Here is a 21858-nt window from a genome sequence, read left to right as displayed (position 1 = left end):
TTTTTGTTGGCTTTTCTAGCAGGGATTTTAGAAATGATTCAGAGATTAAAAGCAACATAAAGACAGCTTTGAAAGATAGGATATACTGCTCACTATGGTTTGAATGAACTAATCTTTAATGGCTCTTTGGGAAAAAAACATCAACTGAAGCTTATATTCCATTGCATATATTAGCTATGACTACTTATTAATCTTATAACCTTTTCTAATTAACAGAGTAAATTCCAAAATGAATACAAATTGAATGTATCCAAGGGTAAAATATATTCAGCTATGGAATGTGCCCTTACATTTGATGAAATATCTGTGAAGTAACTGGTGTATCACAGAAATAATCTGTTCCATTTCTTTTTCATTCACTTTTAGTCAAGAAGAAAAGAAATGCCAGCAGCTGGCACTTTGCAAGTAGCAATCGTATATATCATCATAGGCACGGACAGGAAAATTGCATTGTTGCTGCTGCTGTTGCTATTGCAGCTGTTGCTATTTACTATGTGCTCCAGTTCTTTCTTCCAACTATGTGACCGATAAAAAGTAGAAGACAAATCTGAAGGGCAATTTTAACATCCTAAAGTCATAAGATGCAATGTACAAACTGATCCTTCGGATGAAAGATGCTTATGAAAAACATGCTACATATAAATTGACACTGTAGGGGAATTCTGCTGTGCATGTTTCAACCAACAATTTGTTCCATAAAATAACACATAAAATGTGTTTCAGCACAGACAAAATGCATGCAGGAACCATTATCATAAAAAGGGGTACAAATGCCTACACAGATTAGGACACGGTAAATGAAGAAAAATCACCTACAGTTATTTCCTAGCAAGAATCAAACTTGTATAGTTACATGAACAAAAAGCAAAAACTATGAAGAGATTGAATCTAGTTGTAGGAAAAGTTTAACAGTGTTGGTATTCAAGGAAGGGAAACACTTTATGTGCAGTCCTTTAGAAACACCTGACTCTCTCTCATTCCAGTGTCTACAGGAATTAAAAAGCTTCATTAAACATCCAGCTTTAATGATTCTTTCTTACCCAGGAACTAAACATAAGTGCTAGAGTACAGGTGATACCTTACTTCAGCTGGAACGTATTTCAGCACTCTCTGCTCTGGAATATAAATACATATTATTTTTCATTTGTAGGAAAACAGCTCAAATTCAAGGACACATCTGCAGAAGCAGAATTATTATTTTACTGCAATAATTACTTAGAGAAAACAGGAAACATGAAACATATAAGATTAGAACTAGAATCAGAACTATTTTTTATTTATACTTCCCATAAGAAAAGCTCTAAAATATCCACTTAGGGCAATTTTATCAATTCCACAATATACCAAGCAAGATAGGTAGCAAGAGGGATAAATCTGGGATTAATAATAATAAGTATATATTTTTCTTTTAAATGTACATTTTTGAGTAAAGAATATATGTGCAAGGCATACAGGCTTCTTTCAGTGATACCCAGTGACAGAACTAGAGGCAGAAGGCACAAGGTGAAACACAGGAGGTTCCCTCTGAGCATCAGGAAACACTTTTTTTTCCCGGTGAGTGTGACTGAGCACTGGCACAGATTGCCTGGGGAGATTATGGACTCTCCATACTTGGAGATATTCAAATACCACAGTACCTGCTTCTCAGCAACTGGCTCTAGGTGGCATGGCTTGATCAGGGAGTTGGACCAGAAGAACTCTGGAGGTCCCGTCCCACCTCAACTGTTCTGTGATTCTGTGATGACATCATTAAATCATATATGATTAAAAAAAAAATCTATGACTTAATGAAGTTGTCTGTTTAATTAGGAAAAGTAACTTCTAAAGTAATACCATAAAACAAAATTATGACTCCTTTGCAGTTGAGTAAGTTTAGCCCAAAGATATTTTATAGGTGTTAATCTGTGTGACTGAACATAGTCATTAAATATGTTGAGTCTCTTTCACTCATATCCCCAAAGCCATTTAGATGCTAAAGTTCCATGGACTGAAATAGATCAAATTATGATTAAATTGAAATTAACTGACTTCCAAGTGCCTGAAACTGAGGTATTTGGTCCTCTCTCTTCAATGGAAAAACATGTCAAACAGGAGACTTCCACCACTACATAGTTTCCTTGGTACAGTTCTTCATAGGCTGTATGACTGACATTGTGCTCTATAAAATTACCAAAATTAAATCTGATTTTTCATAGAGTTTTCTCTTCTTACTACCGGCCCAAAATATATACAGATATTACTGAAAGAATAACTCAGAATTGAAGTGCTGCAGTCAATGTATGCACAATTTTACATTCCTATTTTCCTTCAAATTAGGAAACTCCATTATAACTTTCTATGAGTGCTGTAAACACAAAAATCGGAGCCACAATATCAGAAAACATATTATATTAGCACAGAAACCGGGGAAGATTAGTGAGAGTAAAGAGTTAAAAATATAAAACAAGCTATTGATTTTTTTACTCCATCTGTCTCCAAAAGGCCACAGGATTCTGGGACTCTTTCAGTGTCTTGTAAAGATTATATGATAAGGGCTATTGTGTTACCATGACTAGATGAGCAATTCCATGCAGACCAATATTAATAACTATTGAAAAATTCATAAAAAATATTTAATCAGTGCTTTTAAAGTCACCTCCACGTATTTGTAGTCAATATTCATTCATCAGAAGCTTTCCTTCTGAAGCTTTCCTTGAGTTTTTATTGCAAGTTAGCATACTGCATCTCATCACCAATTTGGAAATATGGAATATATCTGCCATAATTAGAGGAATTTCCTCACATCAAGGTTATTTGAGTTATGTATATCTATTACAGGATTTAGTATTAATTTGCTATGTGAAGTAAGCAAGGACACAGAGCTTTGAATGGCATGGAAAAACTATCAGACATCTCATAATCTGAGTCTTGTAATTTGCAATTCAAGCACAAGTCAAAAATCATATTCATTGAAGATAAGTGCTCCCTTGACTGAAGGAAACCCAGCAGCAATCAATACACATATCCCCAAGAAAACTCACATTTTGTACACAGGGTAGAATGTCTTCGGGAGGGAAACTGAAATATGTTAAATTTTATTTGCAATACTAACCCCAGATTTTTGTCCCTTTTTTAGTACATGGTGATTGGCAGACATGAAGCCAACATAGTATGAATGCAACCATTCACTATAGCCATCACTAACTTCTGATGTCAGCCCACTTCCTTCCCAGCTAAACCTTCTCAGACAACACCACATGGCACCATTTTTTTTTCACTCATTCCTACAAATCTTCACTATTAGAAAAATCCATTTTTTATGTGGAGATCCTTAAAAGGGTTTCTTGTAAAAAAAAAAAAAACAGTGGATTTTGTAGTGAGAAGGAAACATGGCAATGCAGGAAAATCGTGTCTCTGCAGTGAATTCTGGTCAGCTCCAGAGGCCATAGGATCCATTGGAAATCTGAGCTGCAACATCACAGGCTACTGCTCCTGTTCAGCAAACAGATCACACAGGTGTTTAAATTGGATACAAATATTGGAAGCACTAGCAGTATCTAAGCATTCTGTTTAAGCACACTCTCCCATCTGCAGTCTGCCATCCATTTCTAGGCTACCATTCAAGAGTCTGGGTTTTTAACTCTTCTCATTTTGCTCTGATTTTATATGAAAACTAGCTCCAGTAGCTGTTGTACACTCAGTTGTTTAGTTAGGGCAGTGACAAACCATACAACTGAAAGATAAAGCTCCATGCCTCCATCTACTTGAAAGTTTCTTAATATTCTGTATGTTTAATCCTCTTTATTTACTGCTTCCTCAAATTGTCACTCAAATGCATCCTTCCTACTGAGATCAAACTTAAAATAAAATTTGCATTTCATGGGTAATGGCCTCCTTTCAGACACCTGGGAAATGATTCTTTTCTGTCTGGCATCTTTTATCAGAAAATCCAGTTTCCCTCTATGCTAGGGTTAGCATCAGTGCAATTATGACTTTCACAACAGTCATCTCAGTGTAATAGTGCACCCCACTGAAATAAGAAACAAATAGTAATTAAAGTTCCCATTCACACAGATTCCATACCACCTTGTCTTTTTGAAGAAAAGAGAGTTAAACACAAGCCTGAACTGCTGTACAGGTCTCTTGTACAGCACCTGGGTTGCTCCCTTACTATCTGAATTAATTTTCTTCTTTTGGGATGAAACTAAAGCTGGCATTTTAAACTCTTACGTTTCAGAAAGCATTTTGGAAGGTCTTCTTTAGCAAGCTGTTTTTCTTTATTCCCTCCTGGTTATATTTAAGCCAATTCCTACTCCTGTCCTCATTTCAGGTTTCTTTCATACTTTGATTAACTTGATTGATATCCCTTCAAAGATACTATCAAACTTTTATAAAACAATACAAACATCCCCTAGAATATATGCCAGGTCAGTTGAGTATTACATGGCACTTAAAAGCTTCCAATCCTCAGGGTGTGACTACAAGAAATAACACCATTTGGCTATCTCCTGCTGACCGGCTTGCTCCTTGTGATGGGAAAATGCCAACCTCCTCTACTTTAAAACTCTGCCAGTGAGAAATATTTTGGTCCCTCTCCAGTCTGTAGGCGACTCACAGTCAATGAAAGGCCTCTTGCAAAGTATTCCTCCTCCAGGGTGGAGGTGGCAGACAGGCATGGACATGGGAGAGGGTCAGAGGTATCAGTGATGCCTTTCACAAACAGTTGGTAGGGCAAACCAGAAAAATCCCATCACCTTACAGCCACCTTCCCTTTCCCCTTCCTCCCTCCCATCCCTCTGCTCTGACACATGGAGTCTCTCTTGAAACATGTGAGAGATGGGTAAAACAGAGAAACTTTGTGAAGGGGAAGAGCCAGGAGATTCCTGGAGCTGCCTACTTCAGTATAAGTGTGACAGAGAGAGCAAAGCCCCCAACTCCTGTCCCTAAATACTGCTCTGCAGGGGAATGTGTCCAAAAGTGATCTGCTCCTGGGGAGTAAAGAAAAGAATCAGGGGAAGGGTGTGATGGTTTGAAGGACTAGAAATCACAAGATTGAAGACTTTTGGGCTGAAAAAGCAGCCTTGCCTCCAGTTACTGATTACCAAAGTGACACAGCTGGCAATTCCAGTTTTCCCAGATAGAACAGGGCTGGCAGGTTATTCTATTAAAATAAACCAAACCAAGACAAACAAAACAACAACAACAAAAAAAAAATCAACAAAAAACCCAAGCCCTAATCTACAACTTTATCTTATTTATCTGTTTTGTTAAGGCTTTATGGCTGTGTTGAAAAAGGATCTCTCCTTTTGGGGAAACCCTGGCACTGGGGTTGGCAGTTCCAGAGTTCCTGCTGCTGCATTTATAAAGGCATCCTGTGCATCATGTTTGAACTAAAGGGGGGAAAAAAAAAGTGGCATGTCATGATGACTTGATTGATGGCAAACAAGCTTCTAGTGAGGAGGCAGGAGAATCAGAGCTCTTGCAACACAACACAGAAGATTAATGGTAAGTATATTAGTATTGATGTGGGCAGTAGATTACACTTAATAAACTGTTTTAAGCAGTATCAACAGCCAAAAAAATGTGGAAGCAAGGAACTCAGACTGATAAACAATGGAATTTCAGATGTTCTTTAAAAGATCACATGTATCATAGTAAAGCAGAATTGCTACAGTTTAATTTGGAAATTCATCTCCATTCTTTGAGTATTATTTCAGTATTATTTCAGTACTGTCTTGCTTTTCAAGGCAAGGATAAAACCACCAGAAACACAGGGAAACACCAGAGTCTCTTCTTTCTCACCATTAGGAATCAGAACTCTATCTGATGAACTCCTCCAGCATGAAGAATACAGTTGCTCCCTATCTTGGACCTCTTATGTGAGAGGCCTTTGCACACCCTATAAATTCAAGGATATGAATGTGGTAACAGTACTACATATGATAGAGACTAATTTCTCAGCCACATGGTTTTTCTCTGTTTTTGCAATCTGGTTCAAGAATCAGTGTTATCTAACACAGAGCTGAATGGGAGCTATCTGTGCTCTGGCAGTAACAGAGCACCCAACTGAAACACTGCCTGGAACAACAACGAGTCTTGAACACTGAAATAATGCATGCTCCTAAGCCTTTTAAAAAAGTACAGACTTCACACTGGCAGAGGGCAGGGAATACTCACAGAGCATTAGTAAATATCACAAAAGAAGTCACCCTTTAGTTTAGACAAAACTTTGTATTCTTCGGAAAAGAAAAATCTAAACTGGCTGAAAAATGTCTTTTTAAGCAATGTTGAAGTACAGCAGAATGATATATTTTATAGCAAAATATAAGTTACCTAACTCTCAGAGTTAAGTCACAGATAGCTGGGAGTACTTGCTAATTGAAAAATGAACCCCTTCTAGTCATGAGTTGATACATGGACTCATATCCCTGATTGTAGGAATCAGACATAAATTCCTCCTTTTACATTCCAATGATGCTTTCAGGGCATACACAAGACCATTAACCCACAGAAAACAAACTAATGACAACACTGACTTAGCTAAATAAAATTGTTCTTATATTTTCCATTAATGAAAGATAATGCATTTTCATCAAAATTTAAAGTTTTTGTTTAAAAATGTTGTTTTTCCTAAAAAAAAAGGGAAAAAAGTCAAAATTTTCATAATCTTAAAAAAAAGCTGTATAAAAAGAGGAAGAACACAAAAGGAAGAAAGAAAAAGTAATAGATCAAGAAAAATAATTTTATCAAAATTGGTTAGTTAATAGCTGAAATAAAATCTAATTTAATTTATGTCACCAGGTGGTCTCCTCTAATTACACAACTAAAGTTTCCTGAAAAAAACAAAATGCCCCATTTCAGATGAATATTCTTATTCACTACAGATAGTTTTTTGAAAATATTGTGATTGCTGGGAACTGTTTGCTACCATGACTATATATCACACAGTTTGAATCTAAAACAATGTGGTAAATTTTTGAAAAATAATATAAAATGCATATTCTATAGCTAGCAATCATGACTTTTCAGGTACTACATGACATCACAAAGCTTTCCATCGCCCCCTGCAGCTCCAGCCTTTCACAGAAAAATGTTTTGCTGCTACTCTTTAAATTACCATGTTTTTCCATGAAGAAAACCTGCTAACATTAGGAATACATTAATGCACTTAGATTCCGAACCATGACATGTATTGTTATTTGATGTTGTATTTTGTTTATAGTATTCCAAAGGGCACTTCACATGGTGTGACAATGGTATGTCCTTTACCATTCTTATATCTTACAGAAAGATAGGGCAATATTTTCTGAAGGGAGCATAATGATTGGTGAAGATTTATTAGAATCATTTTACCCATTGAAGATGTGGCAAATTGAAAACCATATTGCCAATGTCACCTGTTCTGGCATATTTCAGGAAGCAATTTAACAGCTACTGTCGAAATTATCATAAAGGTTAACAGGGTGGAGACCATAACAATCATTTTAATGGAGTTTTAGAAATTCCAGTTGCATCCTTTTCTATTTTTTTTTCCAAATAGTATTCTGAAAGTTTATAAAGGAAACTTAATGATGTGCATGCTTGTGCATGAAGAGACTTTTGTGTATCAGTATTCCAGACCTGAAAGCACAACCAAGAAGACCTCTTTGCAAATATGTTAGCTGTTGGTGTGCCTTTAGGGCAAAATAGTCACATTATTTAATCTGGGAGCCATGGCAACACAGAGGTGCAAGATCAAGTACAGATTGAGTTCAAAGGATCAGGTTGTCAAGCAACATCTTAAATGAACTCAGGCCTGGCATGGATCTCCAGATATATCTATGCAAGTTAAATCAAGGCTTTTTAACTGTCAGTATTATTTAATCTTACTCATTCAAGGACATTGAGAAAAAGCTGAGGACAGACAATGCAGTTAAACATGTAGCAGCACACAATGGCTCCAGTACCTGGTTTCAAAGGCCTCCTAACAATAAATTAGTTTAAATAAATTAGATAATTCTTTTTGCATGGAAGGTTCTAGAATCTTTCCTCCAAAATGTTTAGTATTTAATGACCACCATTGAATGCATTAATAATTTGTATTAATCATTTACCCTCAAGTGATAAGAAGCCTATGTAGCCTGGGAAACCATGTAGTCCAAGTCTATTTACAAAAACTGACATTCAGAGGACTGGTCACAATTTTCAGTTTACTTTTTGGGAATGAGATATCACTCTCTTCTCTACTTTGATGAAAGCAGTACCTTTGTTGATACTACTGCTTTGCTTCTCTGGTGCATTTGTTATTTTGTTCTTGTGTTTTGATCCCACTTTCAATGCTTTATTTGCCTCACCATCAGCATTTCAGCTGGTAGGATTTCTCCTCACTCAGCTTTGGGCTGCCTCTCCAGCCATGCCTATACAATCCCTTCCTCTGCACACGTGTCCTTTGCTGCCTCACCTCAGCCTCCCCTCTAGTGCCAGGGCAGTGAAAGAGTTAAAAGTGATCAGTGTCACTACACAGCTCTAAGTTTAGCAGGACTTCCCCTGATCAAAGAATTGTTGAATAAAAGGGTGAGGCAGGCAAGAAGAGTAGAGAAGACTTAACAAGAAATTAAATTATTTAATGTGTTTATTAGACATATCCACCAGTTAAGGGAACTTATTAAGATTCACTTATTTGCATTGGTGTATCTTCTGAAGTAGTGATTAAAACTTTTTCCTAAACCTCATTCCCCCACTTCATTGAATTTTCACCCTGAGTATCTTGTGTTTATCACTTCTTAACATTAGCAGCAGTGTTTATCTCTTCTTTAGAAAATTCTCCTTCTCTTTAATGATGAAAATGAGCAAAATTGTAACAGAATAAAGAGTACATAAACTTGATAGACAGAAATAGAAAAAAAATACAGTAAACATTTCTGTGAAACCGAAATTCAACTTTCTGCTGAAATCAGGTTGCTGACTTCTTAACTATTTGATGCACATTTATTCAAATTTGTTTCAATTATGCCAGTCTAAATGTAAATTAATATTGAAACATGGATAAAGAAACCTGCTCTTCTGTGATCACCAGGCTCAATTTTTATCTAAGCTGATTAGTAAAAGTTGTAGACAGTCCACTAAAAGTTGCATATTATCTCAGTTACATTGGGTAGGCTTCAAATTAAGATACTCCTTAAATAGATTAATATGCTTTGAATTTTCTAATTCATGTTGACAAGTACATGCCACTTTTGTTAAGGCAATTAATAAAAAATACAACAGATTGGAGAGTCTTCTGCTTCAACTCTGAACTTTTCTTTTTTCACTATTTTATGTTCCAGAAAGATTGACACACTAAAATCTGTAGAAATACCTCTTTCTCTCCTTGTGGTTCTTTTTTTTTATTTTTTTTATTTTTTTTTTGAGGGTTCATTGCTAACTTCTCTATTGTGTTCTATGGTTCTGTGAATTATGTATTGCTAGAAACAGAAACAAGCAATCAGGATCACAGCCCATTTAGACAGTCATCTGTCCAAAGGGAATCATCACCCTTTGGATATATTGTTCCTTGGATATATTTTATCTGCATTACCTGACGAAGTCAGTGCCAATAATTCATTAAAAAGTGCAAGGAAATGTATGCTTATAGTAGTCATGCAGGAAGGGTAAGAGAAGTGTGTGAGTCTGAGTCTGATATTTTGCTAGTGTCAAATTACTTCAGTTTTGAATGTGGCTATACTTAAGATTTTGGTGCAGCTAATGTAGACAGAATAAGACTTTTTTAATGAGCTTACCCAGCTGCTGGTTTGCAGTTTAACCTTGTAAGCACAAAACTGAACAAGGATTAATTTATGATTATAAGTGATGTTATTCCTTTGGAAGCTACATTTTAAGAGGCTTTTGAGTTTTATTTAGTAGTGGTTGCAATTTGGCATTATATTTGACATGTTACTTGACAGCACTTAGGTTCATGATGTTATATTATAATGGAAGCAAGCAAAGAGCAGAGTTGCAGTGAGGAAGAGAAACGAGAATGCACAATTATTGTCTTAGTGATTCATACAAAAGCAAACTCACATGTCCCTAAGCACAAATGTGGTTTAAACTGAATTAGAAAATTGTATATATTACATTTTCAGTTTGGGACCATAACATCTATTCCAAAAAATCTGAATTAGTTTCTATTAATGTCTTGCATTAAATAAAAGCAAACAAATAAAAACAAACAAATATAAACCTTTTGTTTGTTAAACAAACAAAAACCTTAAACCAACAACCCCCCCAACAAACAACTAAATAAAAAAAAGCATAAATAAAACTTGGATACTCGTCCAAATATAAAATATTTTAAATATATGTGAAATAAAGAATAATTTCTTCATTGCTAGAGGCAGTCACCATGTTTCTCAAATTAATATGTCTTATCTGCCACAACATTTACTTTGTCTAAGTATTTGGTAACATTATATTACTGTAACATTGACCAAAATAGTCTGGTGAAGTCACATTTAAGAATTTAATTTTATTCAGGGAGTAAGAATAGACTTACCGTAAAAGCTGCTAGCAATGCTGGAAGATATCCCTTCTCCCAGATCAAAAACAACTTCAAAATCAGCACTTCTGGATTGCTTATTCCTCTACAATTAGCTTTGAGAACTTCTCTTTCAGCAGAACTGCAGGGGGAAACGTATGTGTTTAATTTTATTGTTTATGGTTAACACAAGTGTGACATACCTCTGGCAACCTTCAAAGTCCTTTTGCATTAAATTTATGTACAAAAGTAGCATTTAGAGGGAATTCCTCCTCCAATTACAGGGCTTCATAGCTGTCCAAAAAAACAGATCTTTTTATAGGATCAAAGTATGTTTTGGAGGGGACCTTAAAGACATCATTCCAAACCTCTGCCATGGGCAGGGACACCTCCCACTTGATGAGGCTGCTCAAACCTCATCCAACCTGGCCTTGAACACTTTCAGGGCTGAGGCATCAACAACTTCTCTGAGCAGCCTGCTCCAGTGTCTCACCATCTTCACATAAAGAATTTTAATATCTAATCTAAACCTGCTCTCTTTTGGTTTAAAGCCATTACCCTTTTTCCCATCCCTACATGCCCTGGTAAGGGGTTCCTCTCCAGCTTTCTTTTAAGCCCCTCTAGGGCCTGGAATACTGCTCAAAGGTCTGCATAGAGCATTCTCCTGGACCAATAGCACCAAATCTCACTCTCTGTCTTCACAGGAGAGCTGCTCCAGCCCTCTGGTCATGTTCATGACCCATCCCAACATGTCCATATCCTACTTGTGCTGGGGGCCCCAGAGCTGGACTCAGGGCAGGTGGGATGTCACCAGAGAAGAGCAGTGGGGAAGATTCCAGTGCCTTGCCCTGCTGCCCACACTGCTTTGGATGCAGCCCAGGACAGGGCTGACTTTCTGGGCTGCAAGTGCACATTGATCAATCATGTTGAGCTTCTTGTCAATCAGCATCCCTAAGTCTCTCTCCTCAGAGCTGCTTTCAATCCATTTTCCACCTGTATTTGTGCTTGAGATTGCCCCAACCCACATGCAGGACCTTGCACTTGATCTTGTTGAACTTCACAAGGTTTTCTGCCCTCAGGCCTGTCCAGGTCCCTCAGGATGGAACCCCTTCCCTCTGGCATGTTGACCCCACCTGACAGCTTGCTCTTTTTTGGCAGACCTGATGGAAGTGCACTCAGTCCCAGGCCTGGACTGAAGTCCTTGCTGCCAACAAAGATGCTAAACAGAGCTGGTCTGAACACCAGGCCCTGAGAACATCACTCACCACCTGGACATTGAGTCATTGACCACAACCATTGACCACAACCTCCAGCCAACCCCTTGTCTGCCAAGTGATCCATCAAATCCTCATCTCTCCAGCAAGGAGAACAGGATGTTGTGGGGGACAGTCTCAAATGCTTTGCACAAGCCCAGGTAGATGATATCAGTCACTGATCCTTGACCACCAGTGATGTAACCCTGCCCTAGGCGACCAAACTTGTCAGACAGGATTTGCCCTTATGAAGATGTCAGCTCTCTCCAATCTCCTCCTTATTTTCCATGTGCCTTAGCAAGTTTCCTTGAACTTGCTAGACACAAAGGTGAGACTGGGTGACCTGTAGTTCCCTGTGCCTTCCTTTTTAGCCCTTTTTAAAGATGTTCCCCCTTTTGCAATCAGTGGAATCTTCACCAGACTGCCACAACTTCTCAAACACACTTCCAAGTATGCATCAATACACAATAAGCACCCAAGTATAAGCAGAGCTGGTGCACATTTTTATTTTATATATTTCTGTGGTTACTTGAAAAATTAATATATTTTATACTTGAATCCATTTTTCCTGTATGTTAGTTTATATAATGTCCTTTCAACAGCATTTTATATCTGTGTAGTCATAAGCCTGTGTAACAGTAGCTAATGCTGGGTTTAGGTCATTTCCATCTCTGTGTGTAAAAGGCTTCTTTCACCTCTCATTTAAATATTTTTGTCCTCTGTTTTAACAATGGAATCAAACAGATTTGGTGTTGCTTGTTTTGACCCATGTAAAAAGGTACATTTTATAGCTGGATAAGTAGTTGACCACCAATGCCTTTGGATTTATTCTCTCAGAAAGCTTTTCATTGTTCTGTTAGATTTTTATTCCTTGTTATCTAGTACATTCTACATTATGACCTTTATGGTAAACAGTATCCTAGTAACAGAAGTAATTGGCTGTAGAGCTCAGAAAAAAAATATTAACTTGCGTTTTCAAAAAAAAAGCAAGGCTGGAGGCAAGCTTACAAATATCTGATGGACATAGCCTAAAATTATGGAATGGGAAAGGTTGGGAATACCTGGCAATTAAAATATGCAAAATGGTTTTGGTTTAGAATAAATTAAAGGTATTGATAGTATAAGCAAAATATTTTACTTTATTTAGTCTTCTCTTCAGCAGTCTCAATCAGCAAAATTCCTGAACATAGTGGAAATTGCAAAACTTATTTAAATGCCCTGCAGAACTAAGATCCTTCTGCTTGTGTTCTTACAAGGTGTGTGTTTAGTCATGTGATAATACAGAATACTAGGAAATAAAATCCATTAAGGTGCTGCAACTAGTTTTATACCTAATATAATGCAGCATAAACATTTTTAACTTAAGAAAAAAACTGTAAAAAATGCCTAGCAGATGGAGCCCTAAAATATTTTTTCATGCATAATTCAGTGCAGTTTATATGTTTGCTTGGCTGAAAAGTATTTCTGAGGATACAAGAAGATGGAAAATGTGTCATATGCATATAACAATGAAAATGTTTTAACACTTAAACATCCACTATAGTAGAGGTTGAAAGCTGTATTTTAAATATCATTACATTTTTTCCAGAAGTTCAGCAGTATTCTTCAATTCACGTCCCTTCAAAACAATCATAACTGATGTTAAAAGCAAATGTAAATTGGAAAAGATCTTAAGTTACTGCTAGTGAAACTCTATTCTAGTTGAAATATCTCACCACAGTAGAATAATTAAAGAGGCATAAAAATGACTAATATGATCTTAAAAACAAATTGCCTGACCATATAATGATGACTCTTCTTTTAAATGTTTCCAATAAGATATTTCTTCTCTTACTTCCTGAGCATGGCAGAGACAAGAACTGAAGATCCATGCAAATAAAGCCCAAGGAAACAAACAAGTAAACAAAGACATTTATCCTTTAAAAAAAAAAAAAAAAAAAAAAAAAAAAAAAGTGCTTTCAGTGAAAAATAGGCATTTGCTTGCAAAACTCTTACTATGATGATCCATTTTAAATTTCATACATGCCTCCCTGCTTAAAAAATATTTCAAAGATTCCAGGAGAAAGAAGTATGATTATACTCCCTAAAAACAGGTGTTGTTGGTTTTTATTATATGTTTAAACTGTTTAATGTTTAAATGTTTGAGCTGTTTAAACTGTATCCCATGTCATTTTTTTTTGTCTAAGGAGAAAAAAAAGAACAAAAAAGAAAAAATAAAAAAGGAAAAAAAAAAAAGATAGCATTATTAGACATGACTAACAGAATCCCTCACAGCCACACAAGCTAGGATTGACCCATCTCCTTTTTGTCTGTCCTGGGTAGAAATGAAGACAAAGGTATAGATATCTTCATCATTTAACTTAAATAAATCTCAGACCTAGAACTATATTTCTACCTACGGTGGTTTCCAAATTCTTCTGCAGGCAGGGAATACATCCTCCCTGTCATCTAAGTACTTTGATCCTACTTTCAGAGCACTACTGGCAGTGTGAGAATGAGGTCCTTTCTGCCCAAGCACAGCATTTCTAAGCCTGGGATCAAAGAAGACAGATAATGCTTTCAAGCCTTCCCTCCTTGACATTTTTCTAGATGGGACATGCAGCTAGAACAAAGCATTCCTAAGCGCCTGGCTGGGTGTGAAAAGAGGGTGAGCAAGGAGAAGTACACTGCATTTTCTGCCTTTTTTGTACGAGCTTTGCCTCTCTGAAGCAAAGACTTCTACCCTCACCGGGTCAGATAGTGAGTAATGGAGACAGAAAATGACTTCATAGCCAAAAGGTATATTCCTCTCTGCTCCAGAGGCAATATGTGTACCTCATGTGATTAAAAACACTTAATCAGTCTTGAAGTTTCATAGTAAAGCTGTCATCACAGTCCAGGTGAGTGTCCTTACCGCTAGGGAATTTTACCCTCTTCTTAGTTCTCTGGATTTAAAATTTTTTACCATGCAGTGTCACAGTTTCAATCAGATGATGAAAAGATATATTTGCTTCATTCCCAGCCTGTCCATCTTGATTTCTACGTTTCCCAAAATGACTCTGGAGAGCAAAAGGAAAAACACAGGAAATAGCTGAAACCAATCAAAAGTTTAATAGGTAAGGATGGAGACTCTACATAGCCCAGTACTGAGTGCTTAAAAACTGAGTGTCAGCAGCATTCATTTCATATACACCACTACAGCTGCTGGAGCTCCAGCATTCATTACTGTCCTTAATCCAGAAAGGTCAGAGTGCTTAGCTGATGGGGTTGGTCTTTGTTGGCTCAATTTTTTTGAAAGATAATCAGAGGGTTGTGATTTGATAGCATAAACCTTAGCATCAGAGAGGATTTCCATTTATTTTTGGTAAATACCATAGAGGAGAAGGTCAGGGGACAAGACAGCTCGTTTTGCACAACAATATACTTTTAAAAAGCTTGATCTGTGATAACACATCACTGAATGTCTGTTTCTCATGGTTATCAGACAGGGAAGTGTTAGGATCTAAAACTCCTCTACTAAGAATCTCCCTGAAGTTTAAACAGTCATCAGGAAAGTGGCATTAACCAGTTACTTCCCAATGCATTGCATATGACAATGCAAGATTGACAATTACAAACCAATCAGCACATTTTCCTAAATTTAAGTATTTAGTCTGCTTGGCAGGAGGAGTTATAACATAAAAGATAACAATAATGAAAAAAATGAAAAAAATTCTCACACAGTACAAATTTCAAGTATTCTTTTTACCAGTAAGAGCACAGGCAAACTGTTCTTAAAGTCTGAGGATTTTTTTCTTCATTACTTTGTTTTTGTGAACAAGGAAGATCATATTAAACTGAAATTATTCTCTTGCAGCCCAACTTGAGTCTATAAGACTTTTGAGATGTTTTGTATCTAATCTTTTGTAATAAATATTGCTACCCAAAGCAACTTCATATCAAATTCTCTTAAAATAAGTGTCACAATGAAGAGCTCTGCCTTATAATTTAAACTGTTCCACAGTATTTTGCACATAAATATGGTACAATAAAATTTTATCTGCATAAAAAGGCTTTATTATTTGATAACAGTAGAAATAAAAAGTGGAGGATTTTTATAACTGAGCTGACCCCCATATGCCAAATTTGTTGTCCTGAAATATAGCTTTATTTTCCAAGGAAAGTACCTGCAACACCTTTTCTAATAGATAAGAGTAACATTGATCTACATAAGGAACCTACTATGATTTATGTTACAGGAATGTTTTTGGGCATGCAGGAGATGCTGCATAAGCATTGCAAAGCCTATAATTCACATCTCCCAAGTTCAGAAATGTTTCATAACCTTGACAGTGCAATTAGAGATGCACAGATAATCAAGACAATCTTTATCTCACTAACCAGTGTAGCACAAACTCCAGGGGGAGTCTGGAACTCAGCATCTTCCATATGTGTAAGAAATCATCAGTTGCTATGCCTTGTGTTGGCACAACCTCGTTGGTCTCAGTACCAAATTCACAGGATAAAGTTATTTTGGAGGGGTCTTAAGAAAAAATTGCAATATCATTTGTTTGCTGTACATGTGAGGTTTTAGGCAGATTCTTATTAGTTTTGATATGATTAAAAGATACCAAAAAGAGCATGGGAAAGCCGTATCATCTGCCAGGGTGTTTCCAGGACTCTGAATAATTTGCAGTTTTAGCAGCCTGTAAACTGAGCCTGGCTCAGGTCTTCTGGTCCTCCAGAAAAAAGTGTGAGACTGTTGCTGCCTTACAGTGTCAGACTAAGATCTGTCATCTCATGTAGGATGATTCAGGAGCACTCTGTCTGGTATAATTATTCAGAGGTAAGGGGTCCTGCATCCTGTGGGTTCCAAACTAATTTCCACCTGACATTCTGGCACAGAAGAGCCCTGTTGCAGAACACATGACAGCCCAGCTGGCCACAAAGCAGATCTCATTCCTCCTGGTCCCTGCAGTCTCTGACAGACCCATAGGAACCAGCAATTTCACAGAATCACAGAATATTCTTAGTTGGAGGGGACACAGAAGGATTATCAAGTCCAACTCTTACGTGAATGGCCCCCATGGGGATTGAACCGCTAAACCTGCTCTCTACCCACCTTAATCAACTGAGCTAATCTCAGATCTCTGTCTTCAGGCTGGGGATAACCCCCAGACACTGTTTGCTTCCTGGTGGTTGCCAGTGCAGAACTTTGCCTGAGCCTTTCCCCCTGCCCATGTGTGTGGCCATGCAGCTCGTAGTGTATATGGGCAGGGCAGCTGCCTCTTGATCTTACTGCACACTCTGAATGCTGCCCAGGCAATGCCAGAGGAAAGAGAAGAGGAAAGGGAAGATGAAAAGAACTATCTTAAGCACAGAACTATTATGCACTAATGTAAAAACTCTTGCAGTAATGCATGTCGGAAACATAAACAATTTTTAATAAACATACTTTATTAGAACATATGTTTTTTTGTAGCTGTGCTTGCATTTTTTTCTTTCTTTTTCCATTTTTTCCTATATCAAATGATATCTTAAGTGAAACATTTTACATTGTCCACATATCTGAACACCTAGATCTCACATCACTACAATGTGAAATAAACAATTGCTGGCAAGTGATGATTCTCACTGAGCTGTGATGTACATGGACTAGATTCTCTTAGTTCTCTGCAAGCTTTCAGTTGGATTTAAGTGAGCTGACACCTCTCTCCAAAGCTCCAATTTCCTTTTTCTTTTTTCCTTTGATTTTTCTGACCATAATTGGAGGCAAGTCAGGACATCTCTATTTATTATTAAGACCGGAGAACCTGTGACATCCAGTCCCTGAGGGAAAAACATTATTTATTATTTCATGTAGTTTCCTGACTAAAAAAAGAGAATAAATATAAAAGAGAAAAAAGAGAATAAATATAATTATAAAAATGTGACTTATAGCTTTCTCTGAATCCCAAGTGTGTATCTTTCTTAGCCATCTACTCTCTCTCCTCCAGATCACAATCCCACATGCACTAAACTACACACAGAACCCACCTGCAAACCTCAAGGTAAGGGTATCACATATACCCTTGTATAGGGGGATCTTCTACATCCTGGTTTTCCAGCTTTTAAATTGGATCTTCCATAGAGAAGGTACTAGAGAGTTCAGCTTTACCAGCTTACCACTTTCAGCATTTTCTGTTCTTTCAGTATTCCCAGCAGTTAGAGAAATACTGTTTTCCTTTCCTGAGTGCAGCAGAGGAACTGAGAAATCAGTTAAATGACTTGCTCTGGGCTGTACAGGGACTCTGTCACAAATTAGGATATGATATTGTTAAATAATTCTGTAGGGGAATACACTACCCTCTGAAGCTGAACTCTCAGTTTAAACTGATATATCCTACAAACAGGCACCATGTTGCAAGACCAGTGCTCATTAAATGATAGATTGAAAGTCAGTTTCCAAATATCAGAGCAGCACATTCTCCTTGAGCCTTCCTTGTTAGTAAGCTGTGAATCACGTATATCCCATCAATAACCTGTTGTTAAAAACAAAATTTTTCCTTGTTATATCAGGCAGTAACATTACACAAATGTTATATTGTCCTTCACATTTTATTTTGCAGATAAACAAGACTACTTTAATTACCCTGATCTGACATGCCATCTCCAGAACAGAAGGTATAGTACTGAAAGGTATAATACATTTGCAATACAGAGAAGGTTATTTTAGCTATTAAATGACATGGTATTAACATAGAGTATGAAAAATACTGCCCTGTTCTTCACAGAATTTTTCTTGTAGGAACAATTGTAAGAATTGATTTAATTACTTATATTTTATAATGCAAAGTTAATTTTTGTTGGACCCTAAAATAAGCAGGACGTTAGCAGAGTCAAGGAGCCCTAAAAGTCAAATTTTATGACAAAGACTAGCTTTCATTTTCTGATTGATTAGGGCAAAATAGCTGCTACAATCAATATGACAAGGAAACAGAAGGACTGTGTGGCAAAGAAATAGATGGAAAAGTATTTCAGGGGTGTGGATGTTTTAAGAAAGGAGATTGGAAAGATGGCATCGAAAGCTAAGGGGGGTATGAAAGAAACGTCATGTTCTTTTTCAAGAAGGAATCAGAGCAGTAGAAAAGTCATAATTTTTGATACTTTGATCAAGCAGCACAGAACAACTGCTGTGCCCAGCAGAACAAAGAATTCTTGCACCTGCAAAAAGAAAGAAAAAGAAATAATAGAAACACAGCATCTTCCTGACAAAAAATGTTGATGTGGGTGTCCTTGAGAACATAAATTGAGATCTCTGTAAAGGTCACAGACCAGAAACTGTGGAAACAAAGTAGATCTAATTACACCAAACCCCTTGTCTGAGTTAGCACTGAACACACCACATATTTTTTTTCCATTTTCTTCAGGAGTACTTGCTTGAAAAGCTTTTGTGTAAGCTGTGGCAGAGCTGTGGGAGCTGGAAAGAGCATCCCTCCACACCATGGTGTTCTGGCACTCTGGCCACAGCCTGGGCTGCCCTTTGGCTGCAAGGAGAGACATGCTGGCACCAGTGCTCTGCCCCAAGGGCTCTAGGGCCACATGGTGAGGACCAAAAATTGGGGAGGTACGGATCCTGCCATGACATTGAAAGCAGCCACTCTCACGGAAGAATATTTGCATTCAAATGAGAAGCACTTTTCTTCCTAAGGTTATGTAGCACATTCAGTGATAAATATTGGTCACAGGGCTCTGCCTGCTACAGAGAGTTTGCTGAGGACATAATTAAGATCGTGAACACAAGGTGGAACATCGAAAACAGGACTTCAAGGGAAAAGTACATTTCCCAGGACAGGCTTCTGGGTATTGTGGAGAATGACATTTTGAATGAAACTGCAACGGAAAAATCAAATAAAGCCTAGGTTTTACAGACAGAGAAATACACCATTTATCACAATATATTTTTAAAGGAAAGGCTTCAATAGCTCACAAGAACTGGGTCACAACCTTAATGCTGGCTGACTGAAGCTACTGCATTACTATCATCACAGATCACTTTTGCCCCAAACAGGTTTTAATACATTGTAATGTGGGAATTAACTGCTGCTTTCTGATAAGGAGCAAGTCACCTTCTATTATCAGTCCTCAAATCATTTTAGTATTTTGCTCATATCTTCTTTTCGTCTGCAATATGCCAAAGAAAATAGTTTGCCTGTAAAGTGGAAAGAAAATGTGCCTGAATAAGACAGAGATAAAAATGGATACAAAAATTAGCCCTCGAGGAGAGTAGATTTCCCAAGACCTTGCTAAGAACTCAGAGTCAGTTATATTTGGCTTTAAGTACTCAAGCCCAAGCTTATTTTCAGAAAATGATAAATACTATTCAGAGAGCTTAAAAGATGGCAAAGATATTTAAAGGCAGACCAAATTTTAGTTATTTGTGATTGCTTCCATTCAATGGAAGAATAGGTATGATAAAAAAGTGAAAGATAAATTTGCAGTATCATGTGAATTTGGAACTCAAATATCAAGTATGGACCAAATCTTTTATTTTACCAATTGGAAAAAAAAAAAAAAAAAAAAATATATATATATATATATACTTATGCTACACACTCAAGCATGCAGCTGGGTGCACTTGAACTGGTGCACCTTTTGAAACAAAGGTTGCTGCCATGCAATAGGACAGCAGGGATGCTGGAGGGCATCATTTTAATATGGACACAAGCTCTTTCACCACCATAGCTCTGTGCATTTTTATGGCACATTCAAAGTTAGACTGCTGGCAATCTGTCATTTCTTATATATTTGTCATGGTTGTTGACAATGAGAGATCTGTTGCAAGTCAGCTCTCAACCTATCTATCAGTTACCAAATGACTGTCACAGGAGGACCTCTCCACTATTATCTCTCTGTTTTCAATTACTCAGTGCTATGTCCTACTAATGGATAACACTTAGTAAAAAGGACAGGAAAGTGTGCATTAAGTAGTTGTGATTGACAGAACCGAAAGGTAAATTCTTTGCTGTGTAAGAAAAAAGCTCAAGCTGAAGGTCTAGAAAATTACCTCCCATAGAAAATGCCTACAAGTCTGCCCAGGTGTAGATGAGGACGGCAACATGTCCTTCATGCTGTGTGATAAAAGTCAGAGGTGTGTCTTGCCTTCCCTCTCTTGGCACATTTCCTTGACTGAAATTCTCTTCTACTGCAATATGTTTTTGGAGACTGGTCCTCCTCCAACACAGCAAAACCTTCTGAAGACTTGTACCACAAGTTCAAGTTTGACAACACCCACACTGTGCTGGTCCAGTCTCTGAAAGGGAATTGCAGCTTGTTTATCCCATGTGCACCTACAGTGAGCTCCCTCCTGACTCAGAGTCACAATAGCACGACTGAAGGGGAGACGAGCAGCAGAGCTGGAGCCATGGCTTCCAGAGAAGGTTGTCCCATGACAGCTGGTTGGGAACAGCATGCAGGGATCTGGTGTGGCTGTCTACTGCTTGGTGCACGACCCTGAGGATTTCGTAGAAACGGCTCTCGGTTTCTGGAGTCAGGGGGACTCTCTCCTCGGGGTCTCTGGACAGGTCGAAGAGCAGTGGGGGATCGTGTCCAGTAATGAACCCTCCGTGGCAGAAGCAAACGTGAGAATCGTAGCAGCCATTGGAGTCCTCAGGACTGAAGTTTGGAGTGAAGAAGAAGACTTTCCAGACAGATTCACCTGCAATTCACAGCCACAAAACAGCTGGTGATAAAGTGATAAAATGACAAAATGGAAATCCCCAGGTCTTAGGAAATCCCATCAACATGGAAATCATCCATTTGGTAGAATGACAGCACAGATACTCTGTAACTGAAACTGCAGCATACCAAAAGACTAAAACAAGATGGACAAAAGCAAAAATAACAAAACATAGTGATTTTCATGCTACACATATTTACGAAACAACTATGATAATTTAATTCCCTTGGAAGGATTCTGATTAACTAAATTATAGAATAGTTTAAATAATGTTGTGTTTTACATAAGCAGTGCTAAGAAGATTTGCAGAAATATATACTAAGTCTTCTCCAAGGCTTATTAAAATGTATTTTTGTTCCTTGATCATATTTACCCACTGCTGGGCACTGTCTGCTTCTCATTTTGCTTATCAAAATAATTTCATTGTTACCTTTTCCCTCTCTTCCTCTCTTTGT

The 21858-nt window shown here is 37.4% G+C and overlaps 1 protein-coding gene across 2 annotated transcripts in view; it reads right to left on the bottom strand.

Annotated features, from left to right (window-relative positions):
- Positions 1-14654: 14654 nt before the first annotated feature.
- Positions 14655-21858, bottom strand: part of STS (steroid sulfatase) — a 95961-nt gene continuing 88757 nt past the window's right edge. Inside the window, exons 10-11 of one of the 2 annotated variants that reach the window (XR_008839937.1) lie at positions 20732-21382; positions 14655-14765 (exon numbers count right to left, since the gene is read on the bottom strand). Coding sequence is in view for 1 of the 2 variants with exons in the window: in XM_056485658.1 (XP_056341633.1) it covers positions 21015-21382 (368 nt within the window). In the remaining variant the exon portion in view is untranslated. Of the gene's footprint in view, positions 14766-20250; positions 21383-21858 lie in introns of those variants that run through there. The other variant, XM_056485658.1, reaches the window with a different exon arrangement.

Source organism: Oenanthe melanoleuca, chromosome 1 (genome assembly GCF_029582105.1).
Source record: "Oenanthe melanoleuca isolate GR-GAL-2019-014 chromosome 1, OMel1.0, whole genome shotgun sequence".
NCBI classification, from domain to species: Eukaryota; Metazoa; Chordata; class Aves; order Passeriformes; family Muscicapidae; genus Oenanthe; species Oenanthe melanoleuca.
The sequence above is the reverse complement of the archived record's forward strand: the minus strand, read 5'-3'. Positions and strand labels throughout refer to the sequence as shown.